The sequence below is a fragment of the Thermobia domestica genome, chromosome 9 (genome assembly GCF_964235325.1).
Source record: "Thermobia domestica chromosome 9, izTheDome1.hap1.1, whole genome shotgun sequence".
Taxonomy (NCBI): domain Eukaryota; kingdom Metazoa; phylum Arthropoda; class Insecta; order Zygentoma; family Lepismatidae; genus Thermobia; species Thermobia domestica.
In genome coordinates this window covers 212979429-213003930 of record NC_137462.1, presented here as the reverse complement: position 1 = coordinate 213003930, position 24502 = coordinate 212979429, and the positions used below count along the sequence as shown (strand labels likewise).

At 34.5% G+C, this 24502-nt stretch overlaps 1 protein-coding gene across 3 annotated transcripts in view; it reads left to right on the top strand.

Moving 5' to 3' along the window:
* The first annotated feature begins 6625 nt into the window (after positions 1-6625).
* Pex6 (peroxisomal biogenesis factor 6) overlaps positions 6626-24502 on the top strand; it is a 36084-nt gene continuing 18207 nt past the window's right edge. For 2 of the 3 annotated variants that reach the window (XM_081725831.1, XM_081725828.1), the window contains exons 1-5: positions 6626-6772; positions 14591-15909; positions 16727-17067; positions 20489-20598; positions 23397-23561. In XM_081725831.1, the coding sequence (XP_081581957.1) occupies positions 14632-15909; positions 16727-17067; positions 20489-20598; positions 23397-23561 (1894 nt within the window). In that variant the 5' untranslated portion in view covers positions 6626-6772; positions 14591-14631. Of the gene's footprint in view, positions 6773-10691; positions 11541-14590; positions 15910-16726; positions 17068-20488; positions 20599-23396; positions 23562-24502 lie in introns of all 3 variants that reach the window. The other variant, XM_081725829.1, reaches the window with a different exon arrangement.

The window sequence follows — 24502 nt, the reverse complement described above, 5'->3', positions numbered from 1 at the left end:
AATCCATTTCTTATTTGATAGGCTAATATCTAGATTTTCTTTAAAAAAAAAAAAAAAAATGTCCGGTTTAACTGATAATTTTAGTGGTTTTCACAAGACTGAAGTAGGTTTCTTTTCGCAACCTGTATGTATTAATGCAAAGTGGAAGCTTTCAATATGAGTGGAAAAATTAACATATGCTTGTGATCATGGTTATCGCTCGAGCCAAATTATTAACTAAATAAACCTTAGAGAGCTACGGGGACAAGAGTGAGTACAACATTAAAACACGTTCAGAAAGGTTTAGTGGGGTGTGTGTATGTCAGACAATATATATGTGCATAGTTATTGTCGGTAAATTTATTAAATTAATAAATCTCTTATTTATTACAGATGTCACACACACACACACACACATACATATATATATGGGGGGGGTAAGGCATTTATTGTCTCATTTTGAAATTTGAACCTTCAGACTATGTCCTTTGGCCTAATTTTATCCCCCCCAATATAGATTATCTAATTCGCACACTGTATATATATATATATATATATATATATATATATATATATATATATATATATATATATATATATATATATATATATATATATATATATATATATATATATTCCCGTTTGTATTGGCGCCCTTTTAGTAGAGTTGTCCACCGCCCTCATTAGTATCCCAGCACGGCCCTGCTTACCGCTACAGTAAAATTATTAAGAGGGAAAGGTGGTAATATATATATAAAGAGGATTTATTCATAATTCTCTCTTGAAGGCAATTTTGAAATTTAGTTCCTGCTCTATTTCGTTCAATACAGTACATAAATCGAAGGACTTGTAGAAAAAAAAAAGATTTTTGTCAAAACAGGATTTTTTTTTCAGAAAAATGAGTAGAAAGCCGCGTGTTTGTGATATTTTACAAGGTATCAGAGACACGCATAAAGAAACAGATTTGCAGAATTTCTCATACTGTGTACTAGAGAAAACTCTCTTTTCATTCTTCAGAGAAATGTGTTTAGACAAGGGTTGTTTTTCAAAATGGATATTTTTAATTAGATTGTAGACGGAGCTGCAAATATCTACCGTTTGTGGGAAGGTAACTCTTGGGCCGCCCCCGTGAGGTGATCAGTTTCGCACACGACAGAATAAAGTCGCTTATAACTCAGGCACTGTTAGTCCTATTTACAGGCACTATTTACACTAATGTAGATATACATGTTTTGAAAGAGTATAAAATAACGAAAAACTTTTAGAGGAAACATTTTTCCGAATTCGATCTTGTAAAGAATCTGTGGCTAAAAAGCTGACGTCACGCGGAACCAATACTGAGTAAATATGAAAATAACAAGAAAACCATTATGTTTAGCTCAAAATTGCACTAAACTTAAATTGCAGAAGATAGACAAACAAACTAAAAAAATGGGATGTTCTAGCTCGAATGGTTACTGATGTATAGTGAATAACAGAAACGCTAATATATCGGCTTAGTAGTAGCCAAAATATTAGTCGTTTTCCTCCTCCCCCTCCACTCCCGTGAGGTGTTTTTTTTCTGGCATCCGGCATTTTTGTGATCAATAGAGTCCAGATTTTTATGTAATATCAACCCCCTAAATATGTACATAAACATGTAACAAAATCGCTTAAAAATGTAAGAAATATGTAATATTATATATGTTTCTACATACTCTTTTTTAATAGTGTACAAATTTTACAATATCGGCATTTGAAAGCATCTGTTTACATTCATGTAAATAAGTTAATCCAATAATCGAGATTTGAAAGCAATTAGATACAACCATAAGTAATTACATAAGAATTGTAAAATAACAATGATTATTAAAAAAACTGTTATAATGAAAATTTCAAATGAAACAGTAAATATCTATTCTTCGGTACTTTGTTCCCATGATGTTCGGCAGGTACTACTAAATCTTCTGCTTTCAAAGGCTCCAACCTGTCATGTTATGTCACTGTCTTGACGTACGGTACAGCATTCATGCTGTTTTATATATATATATATATATATATATATATATATATATATATATATATATATATATATATATATAAACTTATGGACTGTGAGCTGTCTCTTCATACTCCTTGCTCGGTTGCTACATAAATGTTACATATTTATGAAAACGTAATATTAACACGCGTATGAGTATGAGTATGCAATATTTAAACGAATTATGAAAATAAAAAGGAAAATCTACTACACTTTATCCTGCATAATGCAAGTCCCCCAATGAAGTGAAATGCTTGTAACAGCTGAGACAGCCATACGTCACTGACGTGACTGATTGTAGGATAATAAAAATCAGACGCGAATGAAGGAAGATGTGAATCGGCTAGAGAGAAACAGGAAAGCCCCGAGAAAAGCAATGCATACGGCATTTGTACATAAGAAATCTCATGTAATGTGGTGTGGTCCCGTTTCAAATCGAGAACCTTTTACACTAAATGTGCATCCATCACTACGGCCTAATCTTGAAATTAATTATACGCAATATACAAATTTAAATACTAAGAGCAACTTAAGTCGAAATGTATTGTTTTATATATATTTATTTCATGCAGGGTAAAGCAGTCCTATATCTTTTTAACAATACCAGCTGAACTAAGATTGAAGAATATTTCCACTAATGAACATTTTTAATTTGAAAAAAAAAAGTACTTCATGTGCCTGCAGTTCAACTATGTGTTGTTGCACAAGGGGTTACAAGGTACATTTCCAAATGATCAGAAGTAAAATTTTATCGGCGATCGGATAAAATATTCTTGTATGCAGAGAATGATCTTTCCACATCACATGAGGTAACAGGAGCGTATTTCAACAGGGGGATGTAGTTGGGGGAAATATCTTCAGGGGGTTCTTGTTTCACCACTGAGAATCTCACACACTGCCAATAGGCTGTCGTAACCCGGGTTTCTTTCCAGCACTGCATTTAGTTTCTTTCGAACTTTTTCTACTACATCTCCACACACACCTTGCAGCAGTCTCTTTGCATCCTCTATGATTTCCATGGATTCCGGAAGAGGCCGTCCAACAGTCTCTAGCTTTTTAATGATTGTAGGTAGCCAACCAAAATTGCTGTCTATGTATGCGATATCACACGCTACTTTTGAGTCATTAAACAGTTTCTGAGCAATGCCAACTGATACAGCAGACTCCGATGGAAATGAATGAACAACAGGCTTATTTTTTTGAAAATGTTCATTGTAGAAATGAACTGCCTGTTTCCAAGTGCCCCATCGCGTTAGCACAGGCTCCGGAGGAAGTGGCACGCCTGACAGTTGATCTCTGTAAACTTGAACACGTTGTGGCGCCTTAACAAACATTTTTTTTCGTGAAAGTTACTAGTTGATCAGCAACACGCTGAAGAGCATGGGCCATACAGGTGAAATGAATTAAGTGAGGGTAAAAAAAAACTGTAAGTGCTCTAGCCGCTTTTAACATGTACGCTGCGCTGTCTGTATAGAGAACAAGGACTTTTTCTTCCTGAACTACTCCCGGCCACAACACTTTAAGACCATCGTTTACAAAGCAAGCAATCGTGGAATGATTCGTGCGTTCCAGCAATTTAATCACAATAAGATAGGATTTAGATGGAGAACCTTCACTTAACTTTCCAATCACTAAATTTGCTACATAACGTTCCAAAACGTCTGTTGTTTCGTCTACAGAAATCCAAATATATGAACTACCTATTTCTGCCCTAATGGTATCTATATCTTCCGTATAACAAACTTTGAGATAACACTTTTGAAGAGTGGATTCATCAGGATTTCGACGCCCGCAATACTTCTCCAGAAAAGCACGGTATTTTGGCACTTGAACTTTGTTCCAAGGAATGTTTGATACTATCATTGCTTGGCACAAGTCTTTAAAAAACTCACTCACTGAAGTATCTTGATGCATTTGTGTCAAGAGTACTTGTTTTTTGGAACATCCAATTTCTTTTTATCACACACTTGGCACAACACCACTTTACTGTCCTTAGTAAACGCATCATCGATAGTTACCCACAACCGCAATTTCGCGGATAAAGTTGAGGCAACCGGGGCCATTTCTAACTTCGACGGTCAATACAGAACACGTGGGTTTTGCAACTGCAATACTAGAGTACTGTCCTCCTGTCATTCAGTTGAACAAGCAAAGTTCTTTGAAAGCTTAGGTTATCTGCTATGATATTGCCATTGTCGCCAGCTTCTTGGAACGAACTCTTGCAGTAAATTCCTGGAAACACACTAGTATACAGTTTTAACTTGAATTGCAGGATTTGCTTTCATCTTTTTTTCCGTCCGACCTCCGATAACAATCAAATAGACTTCATTTTAGGAATTTCCTAGCCAGACGCCTGATCTGTCTTCCTCCAGAGTTAAGAATAAAGGGCGCTGCTAATGTACCCCGGAGAGAGGATTTTTACTTGTTTCTTCTTATATTTATTTTGTTATCGGCGAAATTTCTGCGAAACATGGTTTAACAAATAAAAAAAGAGAGAGATATTTCTCTTTTGTTAAAGAAACGAAAAGATAGACATGACAACATTGAATCTATATGCAAACCTTGCCCAGTTGGAGAGTTTATTATTTTTATTTTAAATTAAAATTTCAGTAAACGCAAAATTTTAAGACAGTTTTATGTAAAATAAAAATATGTAGAAACCATAGAAATATGTAATATGAAACTTGAGTTGAAGCACCCTACAGGTGTGAGTCACAAACATTTAACCCTTTCGGCATCTTATCGTACAATTTGTACGATACGGGTGTTTCATGGTACATTGCGTTATAACTCTCCTATTTGAGCTTTTTCGTCCGTTTTTTTTTTTCAAGTCCACAGGCATTGTAGAAGACGTTACGTATGGTTTCACACCTTCCTGCGTCGAGACATAGGAGGTGATGACGTCATAATTTTAAACAATATATTTTCTTTTATTAAGCCTTTGTTCATTATTTTTTGGCGGGCTTATTTTTGCACGTAGAAGATTGAAATTTTGCACAAATATTCAGTCCACCCAGTAGTATTTATCAATTTTCTTCAGATTTCTGCGTTAGCAGAAGGGGAGCCCAGGGGGACAAAAAGGTAATATATATATATATATATATATATATATATATATATATATATATATATATATATATATATATATAACCAAAAAACCCTTTTTCATTATTTTTACGCCTCAGATACATGATGGAGACACGTAAATGGTACCGTCTGAAAGGCAGTTCTATTCTGAAGAGAATGATGTGCAAACCATGATCCTAGGATAATTAGGGATGCCTCGGGGAATTTTTTCAAAATATCCTTCTGTATACAGGAATATGGGACATTGCTGGTATATATATATTTTTTGGCGGGCTTACTTTTGCACCTAGAAGATTGAAATTGTGCACAAACATTCAGTCCACCGAGTAGCATTTAACATATTTTTCTCAGATCCCTGTGTTAAAACAGGGGGGTCCAGAGGGGCAAAAAGTTGAAAAAGGGATATTTTTACAAAAATCCCTTTCTTCGGGATTTTCCTGCCTTAGATACATGACGGAGACATGTGAATGGTACCGTCTGAAAGGCAGTTCTATTCTGAAGAGAATGATTGGCGGATTATAGTCCTAGGATAAATAGAGATGTCTCGGGAAATTTTTTACCTGAGATCATGGTGTTTTACGGTAATTTGGGGCATTGTGGGGATTCTTGATAAAATTTCTCCCGCCCTTACTATTCAAGACAGAAACTTGAAATTTGGCACACACAGTCAGCCTACCGAGTACTATTTATCAGATTTTTGAAATCTCTACGTTCACACAGGGCCGTTCCAGAGGGCCTCAAAGTGTGAAAAAATTCCCGCCCGAAATTTTCCCTTTGACATCACTTTTCCCTCTCCAGGTATATGATATGGGCATGTAAGTGATATTGAAAGCCTGCTCCATTCTGAAGAGATTGAGGTATGAACCATGATACTAGGATAAATAGTGACGATGCAGTAGCTTGACTGAAAGTCTAAAAAATACCCAAAAAACCCAAGATCCAGAAAGAGTTAAGGATTTGACGAACCTACATATGAAGGATAAATATGTAATTACAGACAAATCCGGACATTAGTGTTCAGTAATGGGCATATCTTGAAAAAATATCGGATGACACCGATTCCTAGACTAATATATTTCATATGTAATTATATGACTATGCCTTTGTTCCTCTGTCAATGAAGTTTAGCTCTGTAGAGGACTATTAGAAATAAATAGATAAACACTAATAAGAATTTTTTTCTCTTCGATTCTAGATTCTTTTCTTTTTTGAGGTACGCTACTCTCAAACTTACGTCTACATTGCAGTCTCTTTTAAAAGCTAAATTTCGCTCTTTTTTTTAATGTTTATATTGTGCATTTCAAAATAATTTAATATTTTAAAATAATAAAACTAATCCATGACCATATTTCTTATCGTACTTTGAAAAAATTGCTGACAGCGTAATACAGTAAAAAGCTGAAAACAAAAGCCAAATATCGCAAATTAAGAGCTAAGATTTGTAGCGTTGACGCAAACCACATGGAATGAAACGCAAGGTATGTAATAATTCTCCGCGAAGTACGGTAAATTTTATGCTTGTATTCGATCCTCCCGGTGTTAATAATTTCCAACCCTGGCATGACTTTCATCCCAGAGCAGTGCAAGGCAAAACCAAATTCAAAGAGTGCAAATGATCAAAATGAACTCCGTAGTTACGTCTGTCGTATATTAAGCTTAAAGACATCTCAGTTAGAGAAGTTACAGGTAAGATAGATACTCAGCGCCAAAACACACATTTATAAGGAATAATTTCCATAACTATAATATATAGAAGTACCGTAATCATGAAATACTAAGAAAGAGAATAATTAGTAAATTTACGCGATATTTCACAGAAGAATAGATACCATCCATTCAAGTGTTACACTCAATCGGTAGAGACGAAGGGTATTATTTACTTTCTCCCCCAAATTGCTTGGTAATGATTCTGGCTCACTTGGTAGTGATTATGGTTCGTTATTTGAAACTGTGATTTATATAAACACAATGTGGACGTATGGCATAAAAACTACAATTCATAAACCACGAACCAACTTGTGTTAGGTTTCTACTAAAAAGTACGAATCCTATCTAAACCAAGTCAGGGCAGGAGCGCGGCAGGGTGAGCCTAAGCGTAAGCGAGACGGTGCGTCCCTATGGAGCAGGCGCGACAGTGGGTATATGCATAAAGGAGAACAGTGGAAGAACACTTCATGGTAATAGTTAAGAACAGCTACTTCTCATCTCCCGTGCACGAGGATACATATTACTGTTGCACTACCTAAACACTCTAAGTACAAGGGCAAGAACTCAGTATATTACCTACTTTTTAACATCCTAGATAGTCAATGAATAATTCCTGAAAGTATGGCGTTTCTCGTCCTTCCCTAAATGGGAAGTACGTCTCCTTAACTATAACCCACTTCATGTGTCTTAAAATGCATTGTTAATGTCTTACACAGCTTTGGTGCAGATACTAAGTGTCATACGTCCACACTGTAATTCGAACAACAATGACTGAGCCAGAGTCATAACCTAATATTTTGGGGAAGAAACTAAATAATATTTCTTAGGAATATTATTTAATGGAAACGAATTGAAACTACAGAAAAGAACAGAAACATATAACCAAACCTAATCAAATCTAATCTAATTTAGTGCCTTTTGGTACTTTTTGATGGCATTTAGTATCTCCTCCAAAGCTGTGCAACACATAAGCTATGCATCTTATATATAGTTTTTCCACTATCTTCGTTTATGCATATATCCACCAGCGCTGACGCGCCTGCTCCCTAAGGACGCATCTCCTGGATTTCACTTGGGGCCCCCTACTGCGCTCCTACCTGACTCGGTTAGATAGCATTCATGGTTTTTAGTGGTCACCTAGCACAAGTTGGTTTATGATTTATGCACTAGTTTTTATGGCATAGTTCACATTGTATTTGGAATAATAATGACTACCAAGTGAGCCAGGGTTACAAGCTAGTACTCTGGGGAGAAACTAATTTTTTTTCTTCGATTTTTGTGTGGTCCGGTGATACAGCAGTAATGTGAAAAATGTACACCAACCTGTAGTATATGAACTAACTAACTTTAAGGCCTATGGAACCCGGAGGTTCAATGCCGCGTTCACGAAAGCTCTCCACTGGCTTCTATTCTTAGCCAACTGGATCCAGTTTCTATTTTGTATTCCTATCTGCGAGATCCATCTTAATATTATCCTCCCATCTGCACCTAGGTCTTTCTAATGATCGTTTTCCTGTTGGTTTTCCAGTTAAGACTTTGAAAGCGTTTCAACTTCCTTCTCTTCTCACTACATGACCTGCCCACCTAAGCCTCCTAGACTTGATGACCCTAACAATGTTTGGTAAACCGTATAAATTATGTAGTTTCCGCCATTCCCCATTCCCGGTTCTCTTGGGCCTGAATATTCGTCTCATGATCTTATTAAATAATTTCAGTCTATGTTCTTCCTTCCGAGTAAGCGACCATGTTTCGCAACCTTACAGAACATCAGGCTTCATTTTAGTTTTATATGTTTTAAGCTTCAAATTCCTCGACAGACGGCTTCAAATTCCTCCAGAATTCGCGACGATAAGAGACTTTGAACTAAATAATAACATGAATTCGCTTCTTTTAGTCGACATGTAATTTCTTCGTGAATATGGTTTTCGTGTGTTAATATTGATCCTAGATATTTGAAAGTATCCACTTGATCAAAAGTATTATTCGATATTTCAACGCATCCATAATTTGCCGTATTATGATTCCGACGAACTTCCATGTATTTAGTTTTCTCTGCATTCACTTTTAAACCCATGTCCCTGCAAGCGTTTAATAAGACTTGTGCAGTTACTTCTATTGTTGTATCCTGATGAACCCCATTCAATTCTAGGCCCTGGTTGCTATCTTTAATTTTCCTTATAGCATATTCCAGAACAAAGTTGAATAATAATGGCGACAATGCATCTCCTTGTTGCAGGCCATTCCCGACGTGAAGGCTCGTGAACAAAATTTAACTATCCGGGCTTTGCTTTGGGATTCATTTAAACGTATCTTAATTAATTAATTAGCTTTCTCAGTATTCCAAGTTCTGTAAGAATGTTGTACAATGCTTCTCTCCTAACCGAGTCGTAAGCTTTTCTAAAATCAATAAATAGTTGATGTACCGGAATATTGTATTCCCAATTCTTTTCGAGTATTTGTCGAATAGTAAATATTTGGTCGATAGTTGATCGATTTCGTTTAAATCAGCACTGATAATCTCCAATAATTTCATGTGCGTATGGGGTTAATCTTGCTAATAGAATGTTCGGAAGGATTTTATAGGACGTTGGCAAAAGAGAAATGCCTCGATAATTATTACAGTCAGTTTTGTCGCCTTTCTTGTGAATTGGAACAATGATAGATTCTTTCCATTCTTGTGGCAATTCTTCCTTGTTCCATATAAGGAGAATGAGTTTGTGTATATTGTTCCACAATTTGTGCCTCCAGCTAAAATTAACTCGGCCGAAGTTTTTTTTTTAATTTCTTTATACCGATTTCTACTTCTATTCAGTTAGGATCTGGGATATACGGTTCTACGGTGTGTATTTCCCTTTCTGCACCCACACTAGTTTTTGGCTGCGTGTTAAGCAATTCGTCAAACAAATCTTTCCATCTATTTAAGATGATATCTGTGTCAGTGAGAACTGTTCCGTCAGCTTTCTTTAATATATAAGCACGAGGTTGATAGCGTTTCTTTAATTCTTTGATCCCTTATACATGTCCCAAATGTTTTTATTTTTACTATTATCTTCAAGTTCCTTAATTTTAGCTTTCAGAAAATCGCGTTTCTTTGTTCTAAAAGTTTTGGAAGTTTCCCTCCTGATATCTGCGAAATTTTGTGTAGTCATTTCATTCGGATTTTGTAGCCAGTGTAATTTTTCCTGTTTTCTCTTCTCTGCTAGTTTAATGCATTCTTGGTCGAACCATGGTTTGTTCCTACGTATTTCCGCGTGTCCCAATTTTTCTTTTGCTGAAATTTTAATGCTATCTCTAATTTCAATCCAGGTATCCTCAACGCTAGTGCACTCCGAATCTTCTAAAGCCGAGAATCTATTTGAAACTTCAATCTGGCATTCCTCTCTTACCTAGCTCTCTTCTAATTTCTTTAAATTAAATCTTTCCGTTTTCGGACAACAGCCCTTCTAAACGACCGGACATCAATTATGCTAGATTGCCTTCTTCTATCTACTAAAACGTGATCAATTTGATTAGTGTTTTTCCGTCTGGTGCTGTCCAAGTGTATTTATGAACGTCGCGATGTGGGAATTTTGTACTCTTCTGGATTAGGTTTTTGGATGTTGCAAAATTCACGAGTCGAAAACCATTGTCATTGCTTTCCTTATGTAGACTTTCGTTTCCTATAATCGGTTTGAAAATATCCTCTCGTTCTACCTTCGCATTGAAATCTCCTAATAGGGTTTTCATATGGTATAGCGGGAGTTGGTCAAGTATCCGTTCCACTTCTTCGTAAAAACTGTCTTTTATATCGTCATCCTTCTCTTCTATTGAAGCATGTACATTTAGAACAATAATATCACACCACCGACCCTTAAGGGTAGTATATGGCCACTACAAAATAATATTGCATCTATTTCAGCTTAGAACAGTTCAAATCAGTAAGGCCGTGCAGCAGCACAGAGGTGAATCTTACGTTGGAGAGCAGGCGCATTAGCAACGATGGATATGCGTGTAAAGGAAGACAAGTGAGAAAACCATGCATCAACCTGTTCTAGGTAGTGACTAAAAGTGAACATTGCATCTCTTCCAGTTCAGAGCAGGGCAAAGTTAGTATACCCGCGCGAGGTGTGCATTGTCCGCTCGCCACAAGAAAATCTGTGACGCAGTTATATCATGTTTTCGAGCTGTCAATTTTACTCGTACAGGACATCATGTAATGAACATGCTAGTTTCGAAGCAGGTTCCGGGTTGGCAGTGTATGAATAGTTATTAAGATTAAAAAAAAAAAAAAAAGAAAGAAACTAAGGTTAAGTTCCTCAGATTGCCCTCCAAAATTGATAGAACTATACGATATCTAAGCATCAGACAAACTAAAGGCACTGATTACTTTTTGTTTAATTTTTAAATATTAAATGTTAGTGCGTGTTGTGAAGTATGTGATCCTTATTTCATTAAAATAATTTTTAAACTGTAATTGCATTCAGTACTTGGAGTGGCCTTGTCGTATGTATATGTGGACACTGATCGAGCTTATCAGTGTCTTAATCCGAAGTGTGTTAAGTAGAAAAGAAAATTCCAAAACTATTTAGTGCGACGACTAGGCGTGGTAAATTGAGATCGAAACTGGCAGATGGGATTTTTATGCGTATTACAGTTTGTGACGGGTGCGAAATTAGTGAAAATAAGACAGACAGCTAAGGAAGTGGTACTTTGACATTACTACAAAATCATGGAGTGCTTCCACTAGGGAAATTGTGTAAATCTTGTGGTAAGGAAGGTGCTTTCTTAATAGAAAGGAATGGGTTTCTTTGCCAGGGTAAGGTTGCTTAAGGGTATGACAAAGTAGAGTAGGGATATCTTAGTTTCTCTCCCAATCTTAGTAGTAGAAGTAGTAGTGGTGGTGTATGTATGTACACTCATGTTAAAAATGATTGTCGCACATCTATATCTGTAATCTTGTAAGAACATAGTTTGATAATGATTTTACAGGGTACTTTTAATACTGATACTATGTTTATAATCAGGAAATGTATATTTGTAGTAAATTTCATAGGAAAAGAATTATAAATATGGAAATTAGAGTGAGTAAAACAAAATGTTGCTAAATGGTCAAGAAAGTGTTATTTTCGTTTTATTGTTCTTGTTTACTGCTTTTTTGACACGAAATTTGCTACATACATGTCTTTGCCGATTATACACATACTAACATTATAAGAAATACCGGGCGAATTCATTATCAAATTATATTCCTACAACAACATATTTATGGACATGTGACAATAATTTTGGACATGAGTGTACGTGTGGAGATTTCATATCGTTGTGCTATTTGTATTCTTGGTTCCTTATTTTGTGGGAGGGAGTAACTTCGTACATTGTTGGTTGCCAACACGTCATGTTACCACTTTTTCATAATAAGGTACCGATAATACATATACCACAACGATATGGGATCTCCACATATGCTACAATAGCTACACCAGCGTTGTAAAGTAGGAGTATTACCTAATTTATTATAAAAGTCAGGTGATTTAAGTCTTGATTTTAATCGTGATTTAAATCAGACTGATATAAGTCAATCCACCCTGGCTGTAATATTTTGTATCAACCTTACATGTGCAAAATTTTAGAATAACTTATGCCAATCTTTTTTGTGCTGAATTACAGAAGCATTTCCATATGCTAAAAGTCTGTTTTAATATATTTTATGATTTAATCTTTGTTACCGTAATAATATTATCCCGGTTGAAACGGTGAAACTACAAAGGTCTTCTTTTAGCAAATTATCAGTCAATGCAATTGCAATGTAAACGCAGTCAAGATTCAGCCAATTTTGGCCTTACACAATTGCAGTGATAACCGAAATTAAATTGGCTTCCCTGCCTATTTGTTTTCTTTACCCCACAAATTCACGTAACACTACATATCATAACTCAAAGCATCGGATACATCATGCTTCTTTACTTCCTTTCATTTTATAAAAGGTCACAAAACGTAATTCACTATTAAATACTTGATTAAATTACATAAACATATTTTCTCTGTAAAGAAAACCGTAACTAGTAACTACATTATCCCTCAGTTACGTAAGCAACAATCAAGATTTCCATTTTCTTATTTTTCCGGCAGTTACTATTTTAGTTGACGCTTTCCGCCATTCATCTATATAATTCACATTCCCAACACCAGTTCCCATCTAGGCTTCTTTTTTTTCTTTCTTCCGTAATTGAAGCCGGAATATATTAGATATCGTCTTTATACAAAGAAGAAGCGATTGTTAATGTCCATAATTTTGATAAAGTTAACCTATAAATATAGAGTATTAATTTATATTGACTTAAATTGTGCACTTTTAATTCATTTATAAGTAAACAAGAACCAGATATAGTGTATACTGGGTACTTTTTATAGTGAGTTTTCACTATTTGTTTAATTACTGGAATACATAGATTCTTATAATTAATTCATTGCCACTAAATACTATATCGTATTCTGTGATTAGCTAAACACATAACACAGTTTAAAAAACATCCTGAAAGGCAATCGATGATTTTGCCTGAAGTATCAATAGACATTTAAGGGTAAATATTAATAATCACAAGAACACGTCCTGACGAGGTTAATATTGTGTTTCTTGTGTGTAATTGTCATTTATGAACTGATCTTAGTTTTAGCTGAAATGCTTACTGTTATGGTTACCAGCTATCCAAATTTGTTATCTTCTCTATGAATATTCAAGTTTTAAATTATGTTAAAGTAAGTTATCTTTCTTTTTCTAATTTTACATTAAATTTTATCTTTAGATCTATGTTGTTTAACTTCTCTAGGGAACATATAATTGTTATTAACATGTCGGAAATTATTAGTGTGATTTATTTCTTCTGTATGTAGTATTTGAGATTCGAAATGCTTTGCCAAAAATGTTGATCATCAGAGGAGACAAGGGACTGCTGCTAGCCATTGATAATTTCTCTTGCTGTTTATAATACGACCTCAATAATAAAGTATTTGGTTTCCAGACATAATTCTGAAAGTTTTGTGGTTTCATATACAGTACTTATAACTCTGAAAATTTGTTGAATTTTAATGAATTTTTGTACAATACATTGCCAGATTCTTATGCACAAACTTATACATATCAATAATCTCGGAGGGAGAGGGGGGGGGGGGCATCTTGACATTATTTTAATAAGTAAGCAAGTTCATTTGTTTTACTCATGGCGAACTACAACCTACAACCGTATGTTTAAACTTCTTTGTGTTAATTGTATTATATTTTGCTATTAACTATTTGGTCAAGGATACTTGGGATAACTTTTACGAAAAGTAATGGGCATTAAAGGTTCTCTTATGTTATGTATTTTAAGCAAACCATAAATATTGGGTAATGAGGATGTTACGTATCTGTAAATGTTTTGCTGCTTCTCTTCTATCAACCAGGATTCTTCAATAACTATTTCCTAATAATTTTCGATAACAGATCTTGATTGTCTTGATATGTTCCTTTCAACCTTTGACAACAGTTTGTCTTTAGGTGTTTCTAATCATAATAGTAAATTTATTGCTTTTCATTTGAAATATCAACCTTCATTTTGAGGTAATAAATAGCCATAATGCACTAGTCCAGATGAATGTCCGCACGAATCTGAAATTAGAGTACTTTCAGGAAATAATGCCCACTTCGTTGGATCACTTATAGATAAGTAATACATTTGAATTTGAATTATGTACGAGTTCTCTGTAGTCTCAGTCTAATTTTTATGATCCTGTTGTTGAGTAATAAAAATTAATTACTGGTATTTTTTTTTATTTCTCCAGCTAAAGTGACTAAACCTGAATGGATTATGTTGTGAGTCACAATGGAAAGTAACAATAAATCCTGCTCTCTCGCTACAACAGAAAATGACTGTTGTTGTATGGTAAAACATTTACTTGGAACATTGAACTTTACAACTAAAGTGGTATATCGAAGATTTTCTCAAATGTTTTTCGCTATGTTCTCTCTGTACTTATCGGCAAATTATTGTCGCAGAAGCCGAAGAGTCAGACTTAAAATTCGGTGTGTGCCAGAAGATATTCTGTTTCATTTGTTAGAACACTCCAGTGTAAAAAATGGTGAAATAATTGATGTGCAAAATACAATTGCAGTGAATAAAAAAGTTATTCATTACCTATCTGTGTTAGACTATACGTGGGTAAGGATAAGTGCGTCTGATGGTAAAGACAATTGTGAACAGAGTAGAGTTCAAGGACCAAATAGCTTTGTAATAGTTAAGGTTGTCGGAATTGCAGACTTGGCAGAGAACGTTGCTGTTCTAAGTGACGGTTTGTTTCATAATATGAGGAAATCGATTTTTAATAGCAGTGAGATAAATAACGATTTTCAGGTTGCAATTTCTGCGGTGCCTGCTTCAGAAGTTGACAATAAAATTACATCTTTTATTCCACAAGTTGCAACTAGGTGTACTGTATCTTTACTTCCGGTAGTTCATAATGTTTATAGTGAAATAACGGATTTAATACTTCATAAGTATTTTGAACAACCACGATACGTGTGTTTAGATTATTTATATTATATGGATGTGGAACGCGATGTTCCTGAGGTGTTCTATGCAAGTTGGAACAAGAATGTAACAAAGATATACTTCAAAGTAACTAATATTGAAGGACTTCCATATAATTGGAGAAAACTCACTGCTGGTTATTTTGTTCAAAAGGGATTAACAACATTGTTTCAAGTTGATCGTACTCAGGACTACAAGCCATCACGTTTGTATCTAAGTGTTGGAAAGCTTTCATTTTTATGTGGTCAAAATATTGAAAACTTTATGCTGAGAACATGTCCTACTGGGCTGGAGTGCACTCACAAAGAACTTGTAACATCTATAGAACCATTTGTTAAGCAAACTAGACGTAGTTCACACCTGAAACCTTTTTTTATTGTGTGTGGACCTAAAGGGTGTGGAAAGTACTTGCTAGTGGAGAGCATTGCTCTAGAATTTGGATTTAATTTATGGGCTGTGAACTGTTTGGAACTGATTGGTGACACGAGTGGCTATTGTGAAGCGAAAGTAAAATATATTCTACACAAACTTCCACACTATGCGCCTTGTATACTTTTGCTGAAAAACTTGGAGGTAAGTTTTTAAATAAATGATAATATTTATTTAAGTTAAACAGATTTACTGGTAATACGTCTACTAAATCTTATCCTAAATGTTTTCGACAGAAACGCCTGTTTTCTTCTGTACGCCAAAGTTACGTTCTAAAGGCTCGTGATTCTCACATCTTTAGTATATGTAATAACATCTTGTAATTAATTACAGGCACTCAGGACTGTTGTAAGATGGAAACAGCAACTTTGACCTATTGAAAAAGAAAGGCAGTTTTTCGAAACCGTTTAGGACAAGTTCAAGAAGACGCAATTCTGACAAGTGTGTCTATTTAATTAACAATATACGTAAATGCTTTTCGTTAAATAATTATTCGTTTAAATTTACGAACCCCGTAAATAAATAAATAAAAAGAAAAGAAAAACGAAAACCTAATAATTCAGTTTTGTAAACATTTTTACTGTAAACACGTAGAATGTGCCAATAAATGCGTACCTTAAAATGCATAATCGTGTATTTCAGCAGTCCACCCATCTGGTGCGTACTCGACTAAACTATAATGAAATAGAGAAACACGTGCTTCTAGAATTCATATAAAGATCAATTTAATTCTCTTGTCGTAAAATAGTGAAAAAGAAAGAAAGAAAGAAAAAGGAAACACTAAAAGCAACATATTTAAAACAGGTGACTATTTACAGAAACATTTGTAAACTATTTAGTGAAGTGTTTCTGCTAGCTGCTGTAATTCATAAAATAATTATTCATTGCTGTGTTTTTGAAGATTGCTTTTATGTTGTGATTATCCCCTGTTTTTAAGGAGAAAATGAACATTTCTTTGTAGTTTTTGGGCAGAGATAAAGATGGTCATGAAGACAGCAGAGTAATATCATCATTTGAAGAAGAATTGTTGAAGTTATATTCTAATATAAAAGCAAGCCCTCCAGTCATAATTGTAGGCAGCACGACAAAAGAACGTCAAGTTGTCGCTTCATTAGTCAACTTGTCCGTTCATACTATAAGGATTAACAAGCCCAATGAAGAGGAAAGAAGCCAACTTTTGAACTGGGTTATTAAATTTAGAGGACTAAAAATAAGCACAGATGTTTCCATTAGTTTTTTGGCACAACAAACTTCTGGCTTTGTATTGGGTGATATGCAGGCGTTAGTTTCTCATGCATTGAGGTAAGTATCCAGCACAATATACCATATTAATGATATAACCTGTGACAAGAAATACTTTGTATCTGGAGTACAGAAGTAACTGTAATTTATAAGCTAAGTTAACCTTACATTGGTGTTTATTTACAATAGTTTATTCCATTTACAATAGTCATTTCCATTTAATATCATTTGCATTCGATGTATTTTAAGATTAGTTTCAAATTCTGCCAGTAGTCAGGTCATTTCTTTGTTAAGCTATACATTAATTACTTGTTTTTAGTGTTGCAAAAGCTCGCATTGAAAACGAATTAGTTCAGTTCAAACTCACTTTTCGTTTTTTTTTTTTTTTTTTTTTTTTTTTTTTTTTTTTTTTTGTTTTTTTAAAGTGACCTGATGTGATATGAACATCTGAACTAAGAGTTGGTGGACAATATTGAACGATTAACTTTTATTTCTACTTCAGAAAATGAAGTCCAAATCGTATGATATGTTGATATCGTCTCTTCTTGTACTGGTATCGTTCAGATACTCTGTTCTTGATCTTCATCCATGTTTTGAACTTTTGTATTATATTTGACAAATTGAAAAAACAACTGATTTTATATCACACCAACTCCACTATAGACGCAAATTTGATGATATACAAAAAATGAAAAATGCAGGATTAGATGGAAATTTGAACATGAGTCTCCGGTCATGTATTGTTCCATTCTTGATGTAGGTGCTCAGTTACTCAGAGCACATGGACTGCACCACAACTGTTGTACTTAGGTAACTCAGTGCCCATATGTAGAACACCACCAACATCAAGAGTGGAAGAATGTATGACTATTCAGCGAGCGGACTTGTAGTGTAGAGGTTAACACATCGGCATGGTAAGCTAGAGACCCAGGTTCAAATTTCGATTCAGCCGTGTATTCTTCTCTCTTTGTAGGTATATATTTTAATTCACTTCCTATAGAGGAATTATGAAATTCGTTATTTCCTCAAACTTATTAACTGTAGGAGCCGCGGTGGATCAGAGGTAGGACATTCACCTCTGGTGCGTGGGGTCCTTGGTTCGATCCCAGCTCGCACCAAGTGAACTATGTGGTTCATGGGTTTTCTCGGGGTTCTCCCGTTTCTTCTCACTTTCTTCATTCTACCCTTTCATTCATTTCTCATCATCACCTTCTCCTTTAGCCCACCCGGCATAATCGTGGGACATGTAACTCAAAGATTTCATTTCATTTATATATATATATATATATATATATATATATATATATATATTATTAACTGTAATATAAATTCAGCCGTCAAAGGTGTTCCGTGTACAACAGGAGTTGTGGTCTGAATGGCTGGAGACGAACACCAAGCGTGGAACAAAGTATGGCTATTCGAGAGCGAGTTGGGTAGTGTAGTGGTAAGCCGGAGACCAGGATTCGTTTCCCGGTCTAGTCGTGCACTTTTCACTCTTTTTACATTTGTGAATTTCTGCTCCTAGAAATATTCTCTCTATTTTGGTTCGTTCTAAGTGATAAGTTAAATCTTACCTCTCTCTCTCTAATGTGAACATAATGCATTGGTTTTCGTTGGCTTCGTTTAATACATTTGTGTTTTTTTCTTTTTTTCCTTGAAATTGTATAGATAGCAGTGTTTTGCAATACGCACCCTAAAGCGTTTAAATTCATATTTTTGAAAGTGTATATTTTTGATCCAGATTGTGTACTGCTATTGATACGCTCTTTGATCTGAGTGATCCTTTCATTGTATAATACATGCCTAGTTTGCATATCTTTCGTAGTTTCACTTCTATCATCCGGGAATATCGTGCTTGACAAATATCTAAATGACTTCAATTTTTATTTGTCTCAATAGGAGAGAATTTTTGTTATACCTGTCCGTGTCTACGGTTCGTTGATTTGGAGACTAGCATCCACTTGACCACTGAGGCTTGTGAGATATGGGACTACCATGTAAGTTCCTAATGGGAATCGAATTTAGGTCTTTTGTGCCGAAACTGAAGAAGATATAATGAAATTATTAGGATGTTTACATAGATGATAGGTAATGTATTCTAGATTTACAGTCAAATAAGAGAATTTTTCTTTCACCATTTTTTTTAGATGTTGTAATATTTAATTCGAAGATTTTAACACCCATCCCTCCCTCGTTTTTCCCTTCGAGGTAACATTATATATATATATATATATATATATATATATATATATATATATATATATATATATATATATATATAACTCTCTCTCTCTCTCTCTCTCTATATATATATATATATATATATATATATATATATATATATATATATATACATAGATAGATAGATAGATAGATATAGATATATAATTCACAATTTATATGCAAAGATTGCTAAAGAAATTACAATTTGCATTGCCAAAGAAACTGAAATTAAAAATTCAGGGCAAACTTCCTGGACTTTCAAGTTTATCGGAAAGAAAGAAATTTCATACATGACTTTACAGGAATGGATGATACACAATACGTAGATTTCTTTGCTCACTTAATAAATCAACACTAACATTGCAAAATCGATCAAGACCAAAATTACATGAAAAGTTCTTTGATGCTTATCACATTGTAGAAAATTATTTCAACAAATAAAAATATCAGTTTACTAAGGGCCGCGGTGGCTCAGGGGTAGAGCATTCACCTCTGGTGCATGGGGTCCCGGGTTCAAACCCTGCTCCCGCCAGGTGAACTTTGTGGTGGACAAACACCGTGTGCGTGGGTTTTCCCGGGGTTCTCCCGTTTTCTCACACTTTTTTCTTTCCACCATTCCATTCATTGCTCATCATCACCGTCTCCTTTAGCCTAGCCGGCATAACCGTGGGACGTAAACTTTAACTTCCAAATTCCATCATTAGTTTACTCTTAAACTTGATAAGGAAGGCAAAAGTTGGAATGATTATCTTACGTAGCATTACTAATGTGTTATATAAACTATACAAAGAGTATTGACATCAAACTAGATACAATACATCAAAATACTGAGAAGAGTTTCACAAATTATAGATAATCATTCAGTGAATACAGCAGGTGAATCAGCCACTTACGGTTGTTGTTGATCTAAAGCGGAAAGAAATATGGCAGAATTCAAGAACGGAAAGGAAAGTTAAATAGAATAATCCCTTATTTCTGAATTATCTAAACATTATGAAGAAAGAAAATATTCGTAAACAAACGGAAATTACGTCGTCACTAGAATTAATTGTCGACCTTTTACGTTGTTGTGTGCTGTATTTTACTTGAGTTACAATGATAAAAAGGTTTTTATTTACTATTTATTATTTTTCTTCTATTTCTTCTGGTTTATTATATTTCTGAAAAATATTCCAGTGATAAAATTTTTCTTGTGCTGAGGATTAGTAAAGTATCGTTATATAATGTATTATATAATATTAGTTGATTTTGTTTCCAGGAATAGATTCAAAACTGCACGGTCGTGTTGTGAGGAAAAATGCAGAAGCAATTTGTTAACATTTGAAACTGAATTCTATGTAACGATGAAGGATTTTGAAAATTCCCTTGGTAAGTAACGGTGTACATAACATATATCAGATTTTTAAACTAGTGTAATTTCTGTTAGTTGCTGTATAAAAGAAAATGCAAGAATGTACGAAACAGAAGAGTAAGTCTGTAGGCTTTTATAAAACCAACTTCAAACATCTCACATATACTACGTGGGTAAAGTGATCAGTGTGAGAACGTTTATGTGACACACATGCAGTTGGTATTTGAGTGCCTCCCACACTCTGGACATCATTTCGATATAATTGATGTAATAGGTGCAGCAATCTTCTTCAAGTGAGATAACCTCTAGATAGCGATCCGAGGACACATGATCTTGTGCATTGTCTCACGAAAGAAATGGGATGGAGTGATCGAAGGACCTTGGAATCACAGAAACAGAGCCATTGTTCGGACCCTGACAATGAGAAATTTAATTCGATCATTTCAAACCAACCAATGGAAATATATATATCATGTTGCCGAAAAATGTTCCGTCCCTCCTGGAGAATATCAAAGTATGCATGTCTTGTCACAGTTTCTTCTTCAGAAAGAATGACATACAAACTTCCTGATTGGATATTACAAAGAAGACGTAACTTTTGGAGAGTTTGTTTAGTATTGCATTGTTTCATGTACCTTTTCTATCCTCCAAATACAGACATTATATGTGTCCATTTTACTGGGGAAGTGTTGATTAATTACGAAAACTAATACAGTACAGAAAATCTATTATTTGTTGCTCGTTCCTGCATTTCGACAGCAAAGTTGGTGTGTAGCACATCATCTTCAAGTCCGCAACACCTGTAGAAAAAACGGCTTCATGTACGATTGCTTTCTTAACACCTTTCATAATGTTGGGGTGTCGTTGTTAATTCACGGCTAGCCCGTCGTGCTAAGTTTTTAGGGCGCTCGTAAGACTGACTCGTTTGACTATATCGTCTATCATAACCGATCCTTCCATAGTTTTGCCTTTACACAAGCATACTACCACTTAATGTTGTCATATGGTGGATTACTTCCAAATTCAAACCGGAACTCTGTTTGACCTGTAACAATCGGTTTGTTTTTCGGAAACTACAGTATACAGAAAGCTTTCTGCTTATGAGCTGCATGACGTTGTCGCGTGGCAGGATGAGGAGATAACTATTTTAACTTATACCGAATTAGAAACATATTGTATAATTTGTACAGCATAAATTTAAAGAGAGATTGCAGACAGACAGAATTTGAATTTAAATTTCAGGTTTACCTGTGTGTGTATTCATACTGCCAAATAATATCGGTTACATATGCTTGTACGAAAGGAATAGCGGATAGTCTTTTTTTTTTAAATAATAATAATAATAATAATCGGCTTGTGTTTTTCGCGAGAATTCAGCGAAGATGCTTAGATTCAGTCCTATTTGAACAGTTGCTGTGGTGAATTGTGAAGTTCTAGCTTGAACTATGTTGATGAAAAGAGCACTTGGAATGAATACAAATACAATATAATTATAACACATTCACATGAAGACTATCATTGTGATGTGTGACTTCGAAAATGAGTGGTACTGTTCTATGAATTTTTGCGTTTTATATATATATATTTTTTTTCGTTTTATGAATTTTCTCCATTAGTATAGGAGTGTTATGCAACGTTATAAGCGTACTTCGTGGATAATTTGCATTTGGCGGAAAAGCTGTTAGTTCATACAAAGAGGGCAAGAATATATTTTTATTTATCGGATCATATCGAATATTTTCACATCAGATATCGTGTATATCAATGTAAAGTTATATCTACTGAATGCTAATTTTAGTTCTTCAAATAGAAAATGTACAAAAATTTCTCATATGGAGAAAGAAATTCCAGTTGGTCTGAAAAACTGAAGATATGGGCATTCCAGTTATGCTTCTTGGTTTGTTGTTATATTTCTTAATTTTTATTCATGTATTAGCAGCAAATCTGTTTGTTTCGTGAGAAAAGGCAAATGTATATATGGCTTAAAGTATCCATCCTTAATTGATTGATATGTAGCTGAACTACCATATAGATAAGTTGATGTGCCTATATATAAAGTTAATAGCAAATACTGACGGCCGGGCTCACCAAGTCTATTAGTGCATAGCCGGCTGCGAGACGGTCTCAACAATTGATGGCTTTTTCTTTTGATTATAGATTTCCGTCAAATAAAATAACTTAGAAAGCTGAAGAAACAATCTTTCGAGTGCTATATTATACATATATGTTGTAAAAATAGTGTGTCACTCTGTTAATGTTATATCTATTGTGTTGCCAAAATGTCTTGTGCCGTGGCAAAAATGCGAACTAAAGTTCACACCCACGCGTTGAGCCAATAAGGGTTCAGCTGTTAGTAACCGAGAGAAAGGGAGTGGAATTTCGTCAGCCGATAGCAGCGCTTACAATGGAAGATTACGGATCAAGTCAATGTGGTATATCTTTAACAAAAGTACTGTGTATAAACCTTATTACCATACTTTCCATGGCTATAACTCTGTAAGGATGAGTTTGTCAACTTGTTTAAATGTTAAATTTTTGTCTTATTGTTATGTAAAGAAATTGTGAAACCTAATAAATTCGATTAATTATATTTTTATTTCAATGTCAATATATAGATCTTATTCCAATCTCGTGTTTGCTTAATAACTGTAAAACTTATTTTGAATGGCTGAATCAGAGAAAAAGTAGAGTTTATTTATACATATATTTTACAAATGTTTTAGATCCCTTGTTACATATCATTTCGTGAATATGAATAAAGACTTGGTAGTGATGATGCAATCTCGCATTGATTTCTGTAATATTTTATTTGTAGATATAATGCACGCTTCGTATTCAGATGCCATTGGTGCACCCAGGATACCTAAAGTATCTTGGAGCGATGTGGGGGGTCTGCAGAGAGTTAAAGAAGAAATTTTACGCACAATTTACATGCCATTGCAATATCCAGAATTAGCAGAAAGTGGATTAAAGAGATCAGGTAAATATATTAATACATTTTGTAAGCATTGAATATATTCGCGCTCAGTGGTAAGTTCGAAACTAAATTATCTAGTTAAGTTTAAAACAGGAAACAAGTATGAATTGATACAACATACTTTTATTTTAATATGTGGGAGAATATTACGTTAAATATAAATATGTTGATTAGAAGGGCTTACCCCTATATATTACAGTCAATTTGGATTACTTTGTTCTTCATCTCCGGAAACATAGTTATAAATGCGGAAGTCAGCAAAAGAAAGCAACAATATATAACAGCATTGTTGAGATATAATTATAGTGAAGATCTATATAGATGATAAAATGTTAAAAACGTTAACATGTGTATATGGTCTTACTTCTCATTCCAACTTTCTGAGAGGATATAAGGATGATTATGAAAAATAGGTACTTACGGAACTAACGAAGAGGGTTCCGGAAAAATCAATAGAGTTGTACGCTCTTTTGCATTCCAAAACAGCGCAATTTTACAGAAATAACAAAAAATTTGAGGAATACTATGAAGATACATGAAGATTTTTTTTTACATAATTGACAATAGATTTACTTTGGATATCTCTTGGGATAAAATGTATGATGAACTTTGATGTAAAAGAAGAAGTAGGAAATAATAATCGTAAATATTTTTGATAAAAACGTAATGTACTGAAGGCTTTGAAGCCTACTATAACTAGAGGTTCAGTATGATCCAATACAAAGAGCTAGGTATCAGTATGACATTACTAGCACGATAACTCGCAGGATGTTTTCCTCAGTGCTTCCTATCTCTTCAAAAGATCTAGACGATATTGTAGTCAAGAGCACGAAACAATGAGTTGCATATAAACAAGTCATGACGGTAATGAGGCCAGGCCAAGGTAATGATTTGATTGATTACTTAAAGTAAGATGTTCTCTGCCTTCACTTTTCTTTTAAGAT